The 15,009-nt window shown below is 40.2% G+C and overlaps 1 protein-coding gene across 1 annotated transcript; it reads right to left on the bottom strand.

Moving 5' to 3' along the window:
* Positions 1–675: 675 nt before the first annotated feature.
* On the bottom strand, positions 676–2,692 carry rrs1 (ribosome biogenesis regulator 1 homolog). The gene has a single exon (XM_072657960.1). It carries the CDS (start codon positions 2,666–2,668, stop codon positions 1,625–1,627), a length of 1,044 nt encoding a protein of 347 aa, XP_072514061.1. The 5' UTR covers positions 2,669–2,692; the 3' UTR covers positions 676–1,624.
* Positions 2,693–15,009: the final 12,317 nt, after the last annotated feature.

The raw sequence follows: 15,009 nt of genomic DNA, 5'->3' as shown, positions 1-15,009 counted from the left end.
ACTCAGCATATTTACTCACTTTGGTCTATATAAACACTGCAGGCACCGCATGTGTCCAAGCTCCTCTCACTGCTGGCACTGTCTTTGTCATTTATGTAATAGGCAGCGTACGTAATCTGCAAACCAGATTAAATGAAGTCCATTTCTAGGAAAGAGTATTGTTAGCCACAGACACACTAATAAATAAATTTCAGCCGAATCATTTTTATCATCTTAGCAAGGACATACAAAAAATATGAGAAGCACTGTGTTATTTATAGAGGCAACAACAAAAAAAGAAACACTGAAATAAAGGACTGTTACATCACCCGATCAGACTGACGTAAACAGAGCTGATCCTTTAGAATGTGATAAAGTATTCCACCAAATTCTGATATTACAACATTTATTCAAGAAAGCTCTGTGAACTGGCACTGAAATACATTTATGATACATGTAATACATATAAACAACCATTAAGACAACATTTCCCTGTGCAGCAGGTTTTCAGGTTGTTACAATATCATGTACACAATGTTCTAGTAGGTCACTATTGCTGGACTAGCCTGAAGTCATTTTGAAGTTTACATGTCTTAATAGTAGGGTTTCACTTTAAGTTATCTGACTCAGTTTTGTACTATACCTGGTGAACAGCAAATACAAGGCACTTCTAGTCATGTCTTGTCGAGACAGAAGTAGTTTAGCAGAGTGTAGTTTATTTCACTGCTCGAACACACCTTCCAAACAACTCCCCAATCAGGCCTGAGGTAGTGGTCTGATCTCACATCAGATGTGTTCTGCATTTAACACAGTAATGGTCACGGAAATGATTCCACATTGGCACTGATACAAAAGGAGCATTTCACAAAGCAGGGTTTCTCATACATATTATCAGGACAACCCTCAACAACATTCCTACTGGACAGTTGTCTGGCTAAATTGAAAAAGACCTGCTTTGTGGGAAAAAAAAAAAAAAAAAAAAAAAAAACCCACACTGAGGTGGTGGTTTGTGAATCCAGACCCTTGTTATGAAATAACATCTTAAAGAAGAGATCGGCGAGACGATTATGGCTATAATCACACTGGGCTTTCCTCAGCATGTCACAGATTGGATCAGTACAGCATGGCAAGTTTTACTAGACACAGAGCAGTTAGGCAGAAATCTTAAGCCCCAAGTTAAGCACTGTTCAGTAGAACAGTCTTCAATGCCAATCTCATTAGACAAGCCTGCCTTTGGGCCTGCCCTTGGCCTAGACCAAGACGTCCTGCTGTTTTGGAACACATCATTGAAAACACACTGTTACTACACTGTAGAAAATCACTGTATAGATAAAGATAGTATTTGTGTGTGGGCCAGCTCTAACTTATCAAACATCATACAAACAACTATAAACGGAGATACCTGGGCATCTTGAAAATACATTTTTTTTATTTTATTATTACATTTTAGCCATATAAGCCAACCCAAGTATCGGACCTGTTGGAGCTGAAAAAGCACCAAGCTGTACTGGTGATCTGGAGTCGGACCTCCCATCCCTTGTGGAATACCCCATGGCATAATGTAATCAATAATAAATCACACATCCTCTTCAGTTCACACACACACACACACACACACACACACACACACACACACAAGTTCTTTTCAGCGTTTCCCCTGTTTCATATGAGGGCTTCGGCCCTTGCCTTTGGAACCCTTGCCACCTTTGGGACCCTTCCCCTTCCCTCGCCCTTTTCCACCTGCAGCACTCCTCTTGCCTCTCTCTCCCTTCTTCCCTGCCCCTTTCCTCCTCCTTGCTCTTCCTTCCTCCTCCTCATCCTCCCTCATCTGTTTATTCACTGCTTTGGTCACGTCCAAGCGTGGCTTCTTGGTCTCCATCACTTTCAGCAGCTCCAGCTGCTTCTGCTTCTCGTTGCCAAAGTCCCCGAGCAGAGGCTGGAACTTCCTCTTCTTCCCTGTGTTCCTAGGGGCCTTTTCTTTAGGGAGCCGGTCCTGGAACTTGCCCACCGAAGCTGTGGAGGTCCTGGCCACGTTGACGGCCTGGGCCAGCTCTGCTTTAGACTGCTGCGCTCGTGGCGCGAGCCCCAGCGCGGGCACAGTGGTTTTGCTGGCCCGGGCGATGTTGCGCAGGCGGTTGAACTCGTTTTTAGCCACTCGCTCCTTCTTGGCCTGGTTCCTTTTGGCGAACTGGTCCTCGCTGGGGTCCGCAGTCTCAGGCACCTCGATCAGCCACTCTTTGGTGTCGTCTTTAGCCCGCTTGTAGCCCCAGCGCCTCCGCCACTCCTTGTGCACCTCGTCCCACACCAGGTTGGTCTTCTTCTTCTTCTGGATTCCCTTCAGCTTGGCGAACTGCTCCCATTTCGTGGGGGGCTTCACCTTGGGTAGGGGCTTCTCACGCGGCAGCCTGGTGGTGGTCTCGGGCAGCTTTACCACCAGCACGTCGTCCGTGCGCTCCGCCGGCAGCTTCCAGACCTCGTTCACCAGCAGCTGCACGTTGTCCCGAGCCAGCGCACGCAGGAGCTCCTCCCGGTCGCGGCCCCTCAGCTCCACCGGGTTCTTGTCCAGCGCCAGCAGGTTCCCCACGTCGAACTCCAGGTCCAGCTCTTTGACCACGGTGATGCTTTTCAGTCTCTCGGCTTCATCTTGCTCGGCTTTGGCGAGCACGTCTTCCACACTGCACGCGGCCATGTTTCTCTTTGCACGTGCCTAGACGTCGTCACGACGATTTGACGTCATAAGTTGCGTCCTACCCATGAGCACTGCGCACTACTTATACTGAAAAATCAAAAATACAAATATTTCTGGAATATCATACAGTTTAACACATTCCATACAAGAAGAATTATAATTACATAATTATATAGAAGTAAATAAAATGTGTAAAGCATACAATTAGAGTTTTTTTCAAAAGATTCGTTTGGGAGGGAATTGCAGACCTAAGCCATCTGCTGCTTGCTTTTAAAATATTTGGATCGCTGCTCATTTCACCACCATTTTATATCCAGAATGAAATCATTTAGCTAAACAGTCATTTTGCGAACATACATGAACATAAATTTAGTAAAAGTAGAGTATAACTGCAACCGTCAAAATGATGCGAGGAGTAAGTCTGAACTACAAAACCCATGGATCAGTGCGGCGCCGCTTCTTTGGAAGTACGAAGGCGACGTCATCAACGCGACAGACTTTGTAGTGCGCTTTGGGGACACGCTCATGAGACCATCACTATATTTGTATAAAGTATTATTGAAAGCGAATACTTGTACTTTTACTCAATTACATTTTCAAGAGAAGAAATACTTTCATTGTAAATAACTAAAAATTTTATAGCACCAGAATTAATGGATTAAATAATGTGTGCTCTTAATTTTCACAATGTTGTTCGGTATGTGGGTACTTTTTGGCTACTGGGGTTTTGGACACTCTGGACCTGGATGTTCCAAAACACTGTTTTGCAAATATCAGTAATCAATGTTATTATTAGAAAACATCCTTTTGCTAAATTAAAACACTAAATTAAAATATACATTTTAACATCTTTTGCTAAATGACCACACCTGATGGTGCCACCAAGAACATAACGTGTGGTAAATAAAAAATGAGTAAAATACTTCAGTGCACCCAAACAAAAAATAACTAAACCTGTAATGATGTTGAGAGCTAAGTTGAGTACTCTTAAGTCCTGGATAGGCTGGAGAAAGTAGTCCCAACCCCGTGTTAAGTGATGGTACAGTGGTGGTCCTCCATCTTATCAATATGCAACCAACTGATTAATGATAAAATAAACACTGTCCTGTTGGAATTAAGTCGAATATTTAATAAACCTAGCTTAGGTGAAGACGATGTGTTTAAAAGTATTAGCAGTTTTCCAAATGGACTTCATGGTTGTTGTAGTTTTGACTTTGTCCACTTGATGTCGCTGCTGCTTAAATTTAGCATTTAGATGAAGGAACCGAGATGACTTCCAGCAAATGGACGTAAATGAGAATAACAGGTGTCCTTTTATGTAATTCTTGCATGGCCATACCAAAATTAGGCTCTTTTTCTAGGATTTTACTGTGGATTTTTACTCTGTGGATATGGTGGATTTTACTCCACAGAAAAATAGTAATAAAATGTGAAATTTGAGCCTATAATGGACAAGAATCTGAATAATAAAATGTGAAATTTGAGCCTATAATGGACAAGAATTCAGATTCTTGTCCATTATAGGTTCAAATTTCACATTTTATTCCAGTTTGAAAGGTTATTTTAAGGAAAGATGTATTAAACAAAATACACAGTATTCCCTCTAACTCCAAATGTAGTTGATAAAGGTAAAGGTGCACGTATTTGATCCGATGTCTGTTTTGAGATATATAAATGATTATCTGAATGAAAAAGAGTGTCAGCAGACGTCCATTACTGCTGTGTAGCTTTGCAAAACTTAAGAAACAAACTTGACACCAAACATGTCCAGGATATTTGAGGGAAAAGTGTGTAAATGTGACAATTTCTATGGTGAGCTGTTCATTTAAAGTGCTCATATCTCATATTTTATCTCTTACAATTACACAGGCTGTTATGTGTTACCTGTAGATTGTTACTTTTACCATTGATGCAAAAACAGTCTCCATTTTCACTGTTTTTTACAGATTTACACACAGTGCAAATCTGGCAGTTGTTCTTTACATTGTGTCAGAACTTCATGACGAACAGACCAATAGAAATGCTCCAAAATGACTTGGAATACCATATTTATACATTGACTTCCATTGAAAGCTAGGAAGGTTTGCCAGTTTGGAGATACAAGTTTTTTTGCATGACAGCGAAGATATGTAAATGATCTTTGTTCCAATTAACTGTCCTTTTTTTGTGCCTTATTCAAAAAGCTGTCCAGATTGAACCTCACTTTAGAGGGTGAGTATGAATTGGTGGGGACAAACGGATGCAGGCTGAAGAGGCGGATGTTAATGCCGTGGTCTTTCTGACATCACAGAAACATTGCAGCTTTTTGCAGCTTAGCTTCCATGGATTATATGAATTTAGGAGTCAGTGGTGTTTGGATACTCTTATCTACCTATTTTCTACAGTATATCCCCCATGATCCTTTTAGACTAGAATAGTCTAGAGGATACTGCAAGGATTCACTATGTGAACTGAAGACAGCTTTAGACATAAAACGCAAAGTCAGTGGCACATGATCATGATCGGACCAGCCCAGCCTGGTCTTCTTCGTCGATGTATCGTGGTAAGAGAGTGAGCTCTGCCACTCGGCTCCTCATAAAAGTCTATTCAGCACAGGTACATCTAATTATTTCAGTCACGGCCAGAGAACAGAGGAACTTTGAAGAATCGTCCCCCGTCCCTGGAGAATGCCCACTGAGGGCTTGTTGTGTGGACTTTGGGGCTACCGAGTGCTGATGTCGTCTTTTGTTTTCTCTGTGAGGACCTCTCCTCTCCTCATCAGTATGGACAGAGGGCTTCATTTTCTTCTTTAGCTAGAATGGCGCACCTTTGACTGGTGTCTCCCAATAGATCTGGAGGGCAACAGTACACTGAATAAAATTTCCATTCCCTGTGAATTATTAGAGCCGTGGCTAATAGTCCCTGCCCAGAAGAACTGTGGAGTGCTGTGCTGTACCTTGAAAAGGTAATCAGTCTGGGTGATAATCAAATAGAAAGTAAATGAGAGAGTAATTCATAGAAGAAGAGGCACTTCCCGCTTCATGGCTTTGAGGGCCTATTGCAAATCAACCCCTCATTTGGCAGCAATCGCAATGCAGATATCAAATCATTTATGAAGATTCCAGGCTGAAGAGATTCCAGCGTTTTCGGAAATAACGCTTCCATGTGTGGATTCAATACACGCAAGCTGCAATTACGTAACACCATACAAGACACTGCTCTGTGGATTCATACAGCACAAAAGTCCATTTTTATTCAGTACATAAAAGTGTCTCCACCTCATGTGAAATATGTTCATGTGATGGTATTCAGAATAAATCCATGCCCTTTCATTTGCTGTGTAGACCTAAATATAGTGAGAAGGTGCACCACACCAAGCACCTACTCCACTCTTACTGATAAACATATTTATACATTTCGCTTCTCCAGACTCAATTCGGAGACCTTAGATGGGTTCATGTTTTAGAAGGAACTAAGAAAAAGATTCTACAGCCCTGTGATTTCAATCCACATCGACAGGCATGCTCAAGCATATAAAGAAACTCCCCCGGTTTTTCAGACAGAGATGTAAAGATTCACTTTTGCACATTTTCAAAATATGAACCATGTAACCTAGAAGTCACCGCACTGGGATTTTATTCTGATTGAAGGTCAGTGCATGTTGGATAAGTTCAAGAGTAGCGCAGATGTTAAACAGAGACCAGACAACTGATGCTTACCAAAAACATCAGCTGTGCTTCGTAAATGTAAGATCTTAAACAACAGGACCTTTAAAAGAACCTTTCCTAACTTGAAATTAGTCTCCGTCTGAAGAAAGCCTTGTACCTACAAAAAATTGACTTTACAGGAGAAGCTAAGAACAACACTTCTTAACTTTTAATGGAAGGTACACTAAAGTAGGGCTGGAGAGAGATTTGTTTACGGGTGCACTGGGAATTATACAATGCAGACCAGATCACATCACATCAAACTCTAACTGTATTATCTCTACCTTCTGTCCCTGTGTCATCAGCATCATGCTGGCCATCCAGCTTGGTCATGCTGGTCAATCTTTTTGCCGTGGAGAAAAAAAAACAACAGGAAAAATAATAGCATCATTTATTGCAATAAAAATGAAATAAAAAGAGACCTTAGTAGAGAAACTATAAGCTCAGTAATGTCACCTATACATACAGTAATTTAAAAAATGAATGGCATGCATAAGTTTGGGCTTCCCTGGTCAACATAGCTAAGCAAAGAAAAAGATGACTTTGTGTTCAAAAGTTACTAATTCTAAGCTGCCAGATTTCTTTAATATTTTAAGCAGAATTACTTTTCCCCATCCTTTCCTGGTTAAAGTAACAAAAATAATTTTTTGTCCATTCTTCCTTTCAAAAGGCTTCTAGGTGAGATCATTAAGTCATCTTTCTCCACTATCCACAGATTTTGGCTGATGCTTATGTCAGGCCACTGCGAGGGCCATGACAAAACGTCACTCAGCAGTGCAAAAAGTGATGCTTTAAAACACTGTCTGTGCCAACCAGCACCACATTCATACAACAAGGGCTAAATTAGGCCTCTATTCACTCTAAGAAACTAGATGACCAATTACATTTGGCAAAACCTGCAGTTGTTGCAAGGCACTTTCATGAATGCTATATTGTTGGTTTACCGTAATCAGCCCAAAACATTACTGGTAGGCTACATTAGGAAATGTCCCTCACAATTACCCCTTTTGTCAGCTTGTTTTTTTTAGATAATGTAAAGCAATGTAAAAAATGGAGATACAAGGTTTTCTTCCAACAGCAACAAAATGCTGGTATAAAATGACAGCGTGGTGAAATTATAATGTATGCATGGTATGGAGAAGTGTATTGCCGCCTATCACTCATATGAGTCACCGTCCAACAAATCTAATCTGCAATGTAGAAAAAAAACTTCATTTAGTCATCCGACAGCTTAGAGGTATTGGAGAGCTGTACCCCCAAGCTTTGATTGTGCATTTAACAATGTCAAGGAATTGGCGAATGACATTGTTTTATTTTGGGCTGCACTAATTACAGCCAGTTTGAAAGCCTTCCTGTGAAAGTGAGGCTGCTGACAGCTATGGAAATAAGCACAGGAATGACGCTGCTGCACACGCCTGCAGGTAACGTGGTGATGAGAATCTTAATAAGAAGCGAGTGAGCGCATTTGCTCCACACAAGCTTGTGTGCCATAAGAAAGCTCTACTTTTTTTTGTCTCAGCGGTCACTAGATGTTTCTGGTTGTAAATGTGCTTGGGAGTCCAGGCTGCCCATTTATGTTGCCGTTGGCGTCAAAAGGTTGTTACCTGCTTTGTGACAAAAGCATTGCACATTTGTGTTTGGCCTGATGTGTTCTCTATTGTGTCAATATCTTGGCTATCTTAGCTTCAAAGACCTACTGTGATTAGTCAGTATCATGATACTTTTTAGATATATCAACCCAGCTAACAGAGAACGTTAGAAGAATGTTTAGCAACGTTCCAGGAAGGATAATTAGCCTGTACCATTGCAGAAGTAACATTCCAGTAATGTTCTGAAAAACTGTGATGTATTAAATATTTGCATCACAATGATATTAGAACATTTCCCACATTAACATTCCAGGTCAGACACTGACGTTATGGAAACGTTTGAAGTAACTTTCTTAAAACTAAAACATGCATTAAACATTGATGCAACTGATACACCTAATCACACGGATATCACACCCACACATAATGTTTAATGAATGTGACACAAAATGTATTCCAGACAACCGAACTAGAGTTTAAACATAGTCCTTAAACATAAATTTTCTGAATTTTCTAGTATAAAAAAAATGATGAACTCCCATTACTTTTTAAAAAATGTCTACCAAAGGGCCATATATAGTTATATAGAATAAACTGGTGAATGTTAATGAAATGTTAAAAAAGTTGACATATTGAAGTTTTTATAGGGTTTTTTGATACACAAATGTAAGTTACTTTCAGTACAAAAAAAGAAAAGAAACTGTCAGCTAAAGATGTTTCATAACCTCTTTCTTCAAGTGTGATCTGGAGGTTTTGTTTGTTTCCAGTTCAGTAGTATCAGTCTGCATGCTGACATATAAAAAATTCTTATGCTGCGTTTACATGCTAGTTTACACGCTAGAAGACTGTAAAGTCGGAATTACGAGCATATCACATTCAAGTGCTTTGTTGTCAGAGCAATATGAAAAATGCCGGCTAATGTAACATTAATAACTTGCTCTGCACTAGCAGAGTAGTCAGTTTGCAATTAATAGAATAATAAATAGCACTGTTCTATAGCAGGTTAAATGCACTTAAATTACACATTAAAATAATTAAAATAATAAAATAATAAACCATTAACAGCAGCTGCACTGTTAAAAGTAAAGAATTATGTATCATCCCATACTGATTCTGTCTTCTCCACCATGTTGAAAAGTTGAAGACATGCAATCCCTAGTCTCATTCTTCCGAAAAGGAAACGGTCAACATAATCTCACTTCTCTACTCTGGTTGCTAAAAAAGCAAACTAGATAACAAGCTAACATTTGTCCGAATGACCAAATTATACATTCCTTCTAAAACGGCATCATATCAGTCTACCCATATATATAGGGTGATTTTTGTTAGGGAGGTGGCAGTAGGGAGGTGGTGTGTGACCTAATGTTATTTTTTATTAGCACACCTATTGCTTCTCAGGAACAAATCTGTTTATTTAGCCTGTTAGCTGCCTGACTCAAACAAGTCTACCCTAGGTACCTTTGAATTTGTATTTTATTACAGGAGTAACCAGAGCTGCCTTGAGCTCGTTATCTAACCTTAGCAGCCTTCCCTGGAGAGCTGGCTTTTAGTCAGATATTTTAGTTTGTTTCAACTGAAATAGATACTTTTATTAATATGATGTAACTTAAAATAAATCAAAAAGAAGGCTCAGCAGGAGGAAGACCAATCACACGTCCTAATAATCTAACATTACCCTCATTCGTTACTAAGGTGACTTGCGACTGCATGTGTCATGTCTCAAATGCCTCGGGAGGCCGAGCATGATCAGCCTTGGGAATACATGTATCCCAGCAAAGGTCACACTGTCAGCGTGTGGCTGACGGGATAATCAGTCTTCCACAGTCTCTCACTGTAACACCTTCTGACTGGTGGCACCTTCAATGAGCGCAGACCTCCGTGATCTGTGAATCACTAAAATGAGTGACCTTACGTCACTTAAATGGATGGTTAACTGGCCCAGAATCCATTTTTTGCCGGCTGTCCAACAATGACCACTTTGTACCACAGGGTACGTTATAGAAAAATGCAGCAAACCCAGAGGACATGGTTTCGTCACAGCTAGTGTGACTGAATCGAAAGTGACCATCTGATGACAGACGCATGGTTGGGTGTGTATGCATATTTATAGTTGTGTGTTATGTAAATGTAAGGGCCTAGCCCCGTTCCAAATCGGGCAAATCTCATGGGAGCGAGGGTTAAGTCTAAACGAGCCAATCATGTGAGGTGTGAGCGGATATTTAGGCTGCTAGATGTGGATTTCCCAGTGGAGCGATAAATCATGTGGAATGACATCCACGCCTGAAGTTTTCACTACATTTAAGGGAGCTAAGAAGGCTGGTAATTGGAGCCGGTGTGTCTTCTAAAAAAATAACAGTTTTTAAGCACATGCCCTAAAAGATGATATTGAAAGTGCCTAATGATGAGTCTGAAGAGCGAGGTTATACTAAAGATGTTTGACGTTAGCATCCCCAAAGGGATGTGACTTGATGAGATGCATCATTTATCCCCATGTCTCTGTGAAACAAACGACAAGTGCCCTTTTATTGCACTCGTCTCTTCTTCATAAAAACACGCTCTTCCGGTAGCATACACATACCCTAGTCTCAATTCCAGCAGTTTAGAGTTCTAAAGATGCCTAGATCCACTCCAGTCTTACTGTGGAAATGAAGATCTGGCTGGTTCCAAGCAGCAGAGTCATACAGTGTACCAAAATACACCTGGCTTAGAAGACTAAAATCCTCCACATACCACCACCACATTCTTCTTCTCTGATATTCCCTTTATCTATTGGGGCTATGAGCAGAAATTGTGACGCAGTTAGACAAAGTTGGCTATATTTGGACAAAGCGGATATGGGGGAAGATGTGTTTAGTCTTTTCGGAGGTATCTCATTTGTATTCAGGCACCCAATAAAAGCAATTTGACTTGAATTTCAACAACCCTCTTCTTCCTAAAGGGAATGGCTGATTCCAGCTTGGCGCTGAAGCAGATGTAGAAGATACTATCCCCTGAAGAAACGGAATGATTTGATGAAACAATATTCAGAACAACTTGAGGAACATATAGGCTCGGTTTCTTGGACAGGGATGAAGCCTAGTCATTGAATAAATTTTCCTTTCAGTGGAGAATCTCCTTTCAGAATGTTGTGTTGTCTAGGACTAGGCTTAATCCCTGTCCGGAAAACCAACCTAAATCTCTCATTTATGTGCTTTATATGTCCAAATCCCATTGCTTATTATCAGTGAAAAAACAGAGCCGGACAGATCTTGAACAGTGTTCCAGTACCCTGCAGGTAATGTGGAAGGGGAAAAAATTCAACCACATATTTTCTTCTGAGGTTTTACCTTTAGTGTGACTGAACTGAAAACAACTGAATTCACTGTTGATGCATCCTAGAAAATATAAGGAACAGGGAAAAATATAAGAGACTTGAGGAGTGTAAATCACACTTTGAGCTTTACCTTATGATTACGCTCGATACATGCATTTGTTGACAAGCAGAGAGATACAAAAGTGAAAGAAGCATGCAGACTGATGTGGTAGACTAATACTGAAGTAATATTACAGGATTGTGCAGAAGAGTGCAAAGAGAACCAGAGCTCCACCAAAGTTATGTAGTGCAGTAGCAGCATTCCAACGTAGAGTGGCAATGTCAGAGACACCTTCTTCCCTATTACAGTCAGTGGAGCATCACAATGCTTTTGAAGCTGTCCTTTTAAGACAGTATTACTATGTAATGCTTCCTTAACGACCAATGAATCCCTATTTGGGCAGGATTACCTTTACATGGGAAGCTGGAGTGATGTCATTTTCCCAAAGGATGCCTGTAATATGGGCTCTTTTAATCACTTTGACACTTTTAATCATTTAGATCTCCATCGATTCTTAGAATACAGCTGAGATGCCTGCTCTTGGTGTAAGGGTTGGTGCTGAGGAGAGGACGTCTGGAATATCCCAAATGAACAGGGCTGGCAGAGAGTGGAAGCAGAGTGTGCACGCTGGCCGGCTTTCTACAAAATCTGGCCGTGTTCCTAGAAAAGGCCCAGCGTGTGAGCCGCAGTCCTTGAAGTGACATTCCAGACCTTTTTTTTTTTTTTTTTTACACGTTTTTGTGACATGCTTCAGTAGCAGCCATGCGCTTCATGCTGTGGTCTGGACAGAATATAATAGAAATGACATTAAACCCTAATGGAGGTCATCCCTTAGCCCAGTTGCCATTCAGGACACTGCGCAAAAAAAAGCAGTGCTATTGTTTACTGAGGAAAGCCCTCAGCTACGTTCCCTGAGAAGCACACTTACACTTCCCTCTGTTGATCTGTCACCATAACTAATCTCCACAGTGTCAATAATGCTGAAGACTCAGCCTGTTATTGCCTGAGCTCCTCAAACAGCCCAGGGCAGCACGTTCTTTACACAATCATAATCTCATCTTGAACAAAGGACAAAAAACTGAAATAACAAGTATGTAAATATCTGGTGTTTGAGTCAGTGGAAATGCAGCCCACAGAAATCCCCTTTGATCAGGAGAACATGCCAAGAGGGGTAGCAGGATGAGAGAAGAGGTCATGAAAGCTCTCTATTAGCCTAACAATTAGAACTATCTGACCAAGTGAAGGCTAACAGTATTGAAGCTGAATCAGACATGTGTATGCACAGCCAGCAGTATGCTGAAATGTCAGACTATTTTAACAGCCACATGTGTGCATTAAGTGGTACTTTTGAAGCAGACATGATCACTTAGAAAAAAAAAATGTAGCCTAGAAAAGTTTAGCCTAGCCTAAATTCAATCTTGGTCTACATGATATTTTTTCAATGGGCACAATCTCAGCCATGTCCACATCAGGAGGGCACACTGGAAAAAGTAGCATATTGAATTTACTTGACTGAAAATGAAAAAAAATTATATGAAAGAAAAATCTGCACCATTCTGGTTTTAAATGGACTTTTCATATAATTCATATATAAGTGTCAAATTATGTTTACATATAAAGTAAACATATGCATTTATTTCCCCCATGAGGGAGATGTTATATATATATGAATCCCTGTTTATTCAGGATGGGTTTCCAACTCTTCTTTATGCTTTATATAGAATGTCTGATATACCTGAATCACACCATATAATTTCATTGTGAATGCCTAGGGCTAAACTCATGTGGACTGAATAGGTGGTTATACAAATCATCCAGAAAGTCTTCATACCCTGTCACTTTTTTACATTTTATGTTGAGACCTTGAGGCTAAGATAATGAAAAAAACATCATTCTGCACTCAGTACTCATTTGTACTACATTGTATGTAAATGTGTTGGTTTTAATGACATCACAGAAACAATGACATCAGAACAGGTTGTTTTAGCTTGTTGGTTTTCTATATGGACTGAATGGACAGAGGAGTGAACAGTACATTTGGCAACATTTATATACTACATCAAAAAAGTGCTGAAAATTTGTAACATGGGCTCTTTAATTTCATAAAAAAACGATGAGCAGAGCCAACAAAATGCCCACATGTACAAACTTTCTGAGCACACCTACTACTAATTTGCCTTCTTCATTAGTGGATAGGAGATGGACTGTGTGTGTGCTGAGAGATAACTTGAGAATAATGGTGGTCAGGAAGAGGGGAGCTTTTAGCATCAAGTTGCTGCTTAACGCACCTTCATCCGACGCTGTTTGATGTGACAGAGACCGACCACAGGGAATTTGCTCAACTAAAGCAAATTACTTTTCACCAAATCTGCATTTGACAAGTGACAACTTATCCCTTTGAGAAATGTGCTGGGGCTATTATGGAGGTTCTACTATCCCAAAGGGCCACTCCTCCACTCTTTCGGAAAACCCTTTACTCCACATACAGCCCTTCAAATAGGTGTAAAGCCATATGAAACACTGGAGACTATTCAGTTTTCAATTCATTGAGTCACAAGCTGCCTGGCAACAGAAATTCTCTTCATCCACACTTTGTTCCTTAAGAGACAAAAGTGCTAGACTCCAAGACTTTTTAAATCAGGAGACTGTTAATTTGTGCAATGGCTTCAGAGAAAACACAGTATAAAATGTCTCACCAGCAGCTGAAAAAGGAACCCAATGAGCTTGCTTTGGGCCCTGGAAAGTTCAACCCTGTATAAGGGGTCAATACACATTTCTGTGTGGGATCTCACTGTTCCCCTCTGAAAAAGCCTTTATGGAAAACCGCAATTTTGTTTGAAATGTTCAAAATATACGTCTCAGTTTCCAGTCCACAGTCCACAGTTCATATCCAGAAATCAACCTGTTTTTTTAATGGTGTTTTTGTGATGTTATAAAAAAAAGTTTAATATATCTGTCTTTAATTAAGCCTTGGCTGTTCACAGTGAATATTCAAATTCAGATTTAAATTCAAATCTTTTTATATAAGGCTTTTCTCAATGAATGATGTCACAAAGCAGCTTTGCAGAGATCCTGGTCCGAGCCTCTTTTAAGCAAGCCAAAGGTGACAGTGGCAAAGAAAAACTCCCTCAGATGGAGAGTGAGAAAACTTTAGAGGAACCAAGACTCCTCTTATCGATACCGAATTGCACAAGAAAAAACAGAGCAACAAGAATAATTGGACAGAAAGCGTGAGATAATGAGAGCTAAGACCAGGAGTTCTGACACATGCTGTGTGTTAATGGGAGAGGCCAAGCCAGTTAATTAATCATATGTACAGTTATACAGTATCTAGTGTAGTGTGAATGAAGCAATGCAAAGATCCAGTGTAGTTCAGTCTGGACTGCATTTTGATTAAGGTACAATCAGATAATTAGGATTTATAAGTCTTACAGTGACCATACCAAAACAAAAACAGCCTAATTAATACATTCATTTAAAAAATGCATTATTTAAAAGGCCATTTACTATCTCTACATTGGGTAAATATTTTATGGCAACAACAAGGACACAGTGTTACTGATACGGAGCACCGGTGCCTTTTGTGTACTAATAGATCATCAAGCTGATAAATGTGAGATGAGTGAGATCATCTAAAAGTGAGTGAATAGTGAGTGAGTATGTTTGTGCTATACAGTCTTACCTTGTTCATACAGTACTTGGCGTATACAGTT

This window comes from Salminus brasiliensis, chromosome 1 (assembly GCF_030463535.1).
Source record: "Salminus brasiliensis chromosome 1, fSalBra1.hap2, whole genome shotgun sequence".
Lineage (NCBI taxonomy): Eukaryota > Metazoa > Chordata > Actinopteri > Characiformes > Bryconidae > Salminus > Salminus brasiliensis.
The sequence above is the reverse complement of the archived record's forward strand: the minus strand, read 5'-3'. Positions and strand labels throughout refer to the sequence as shown.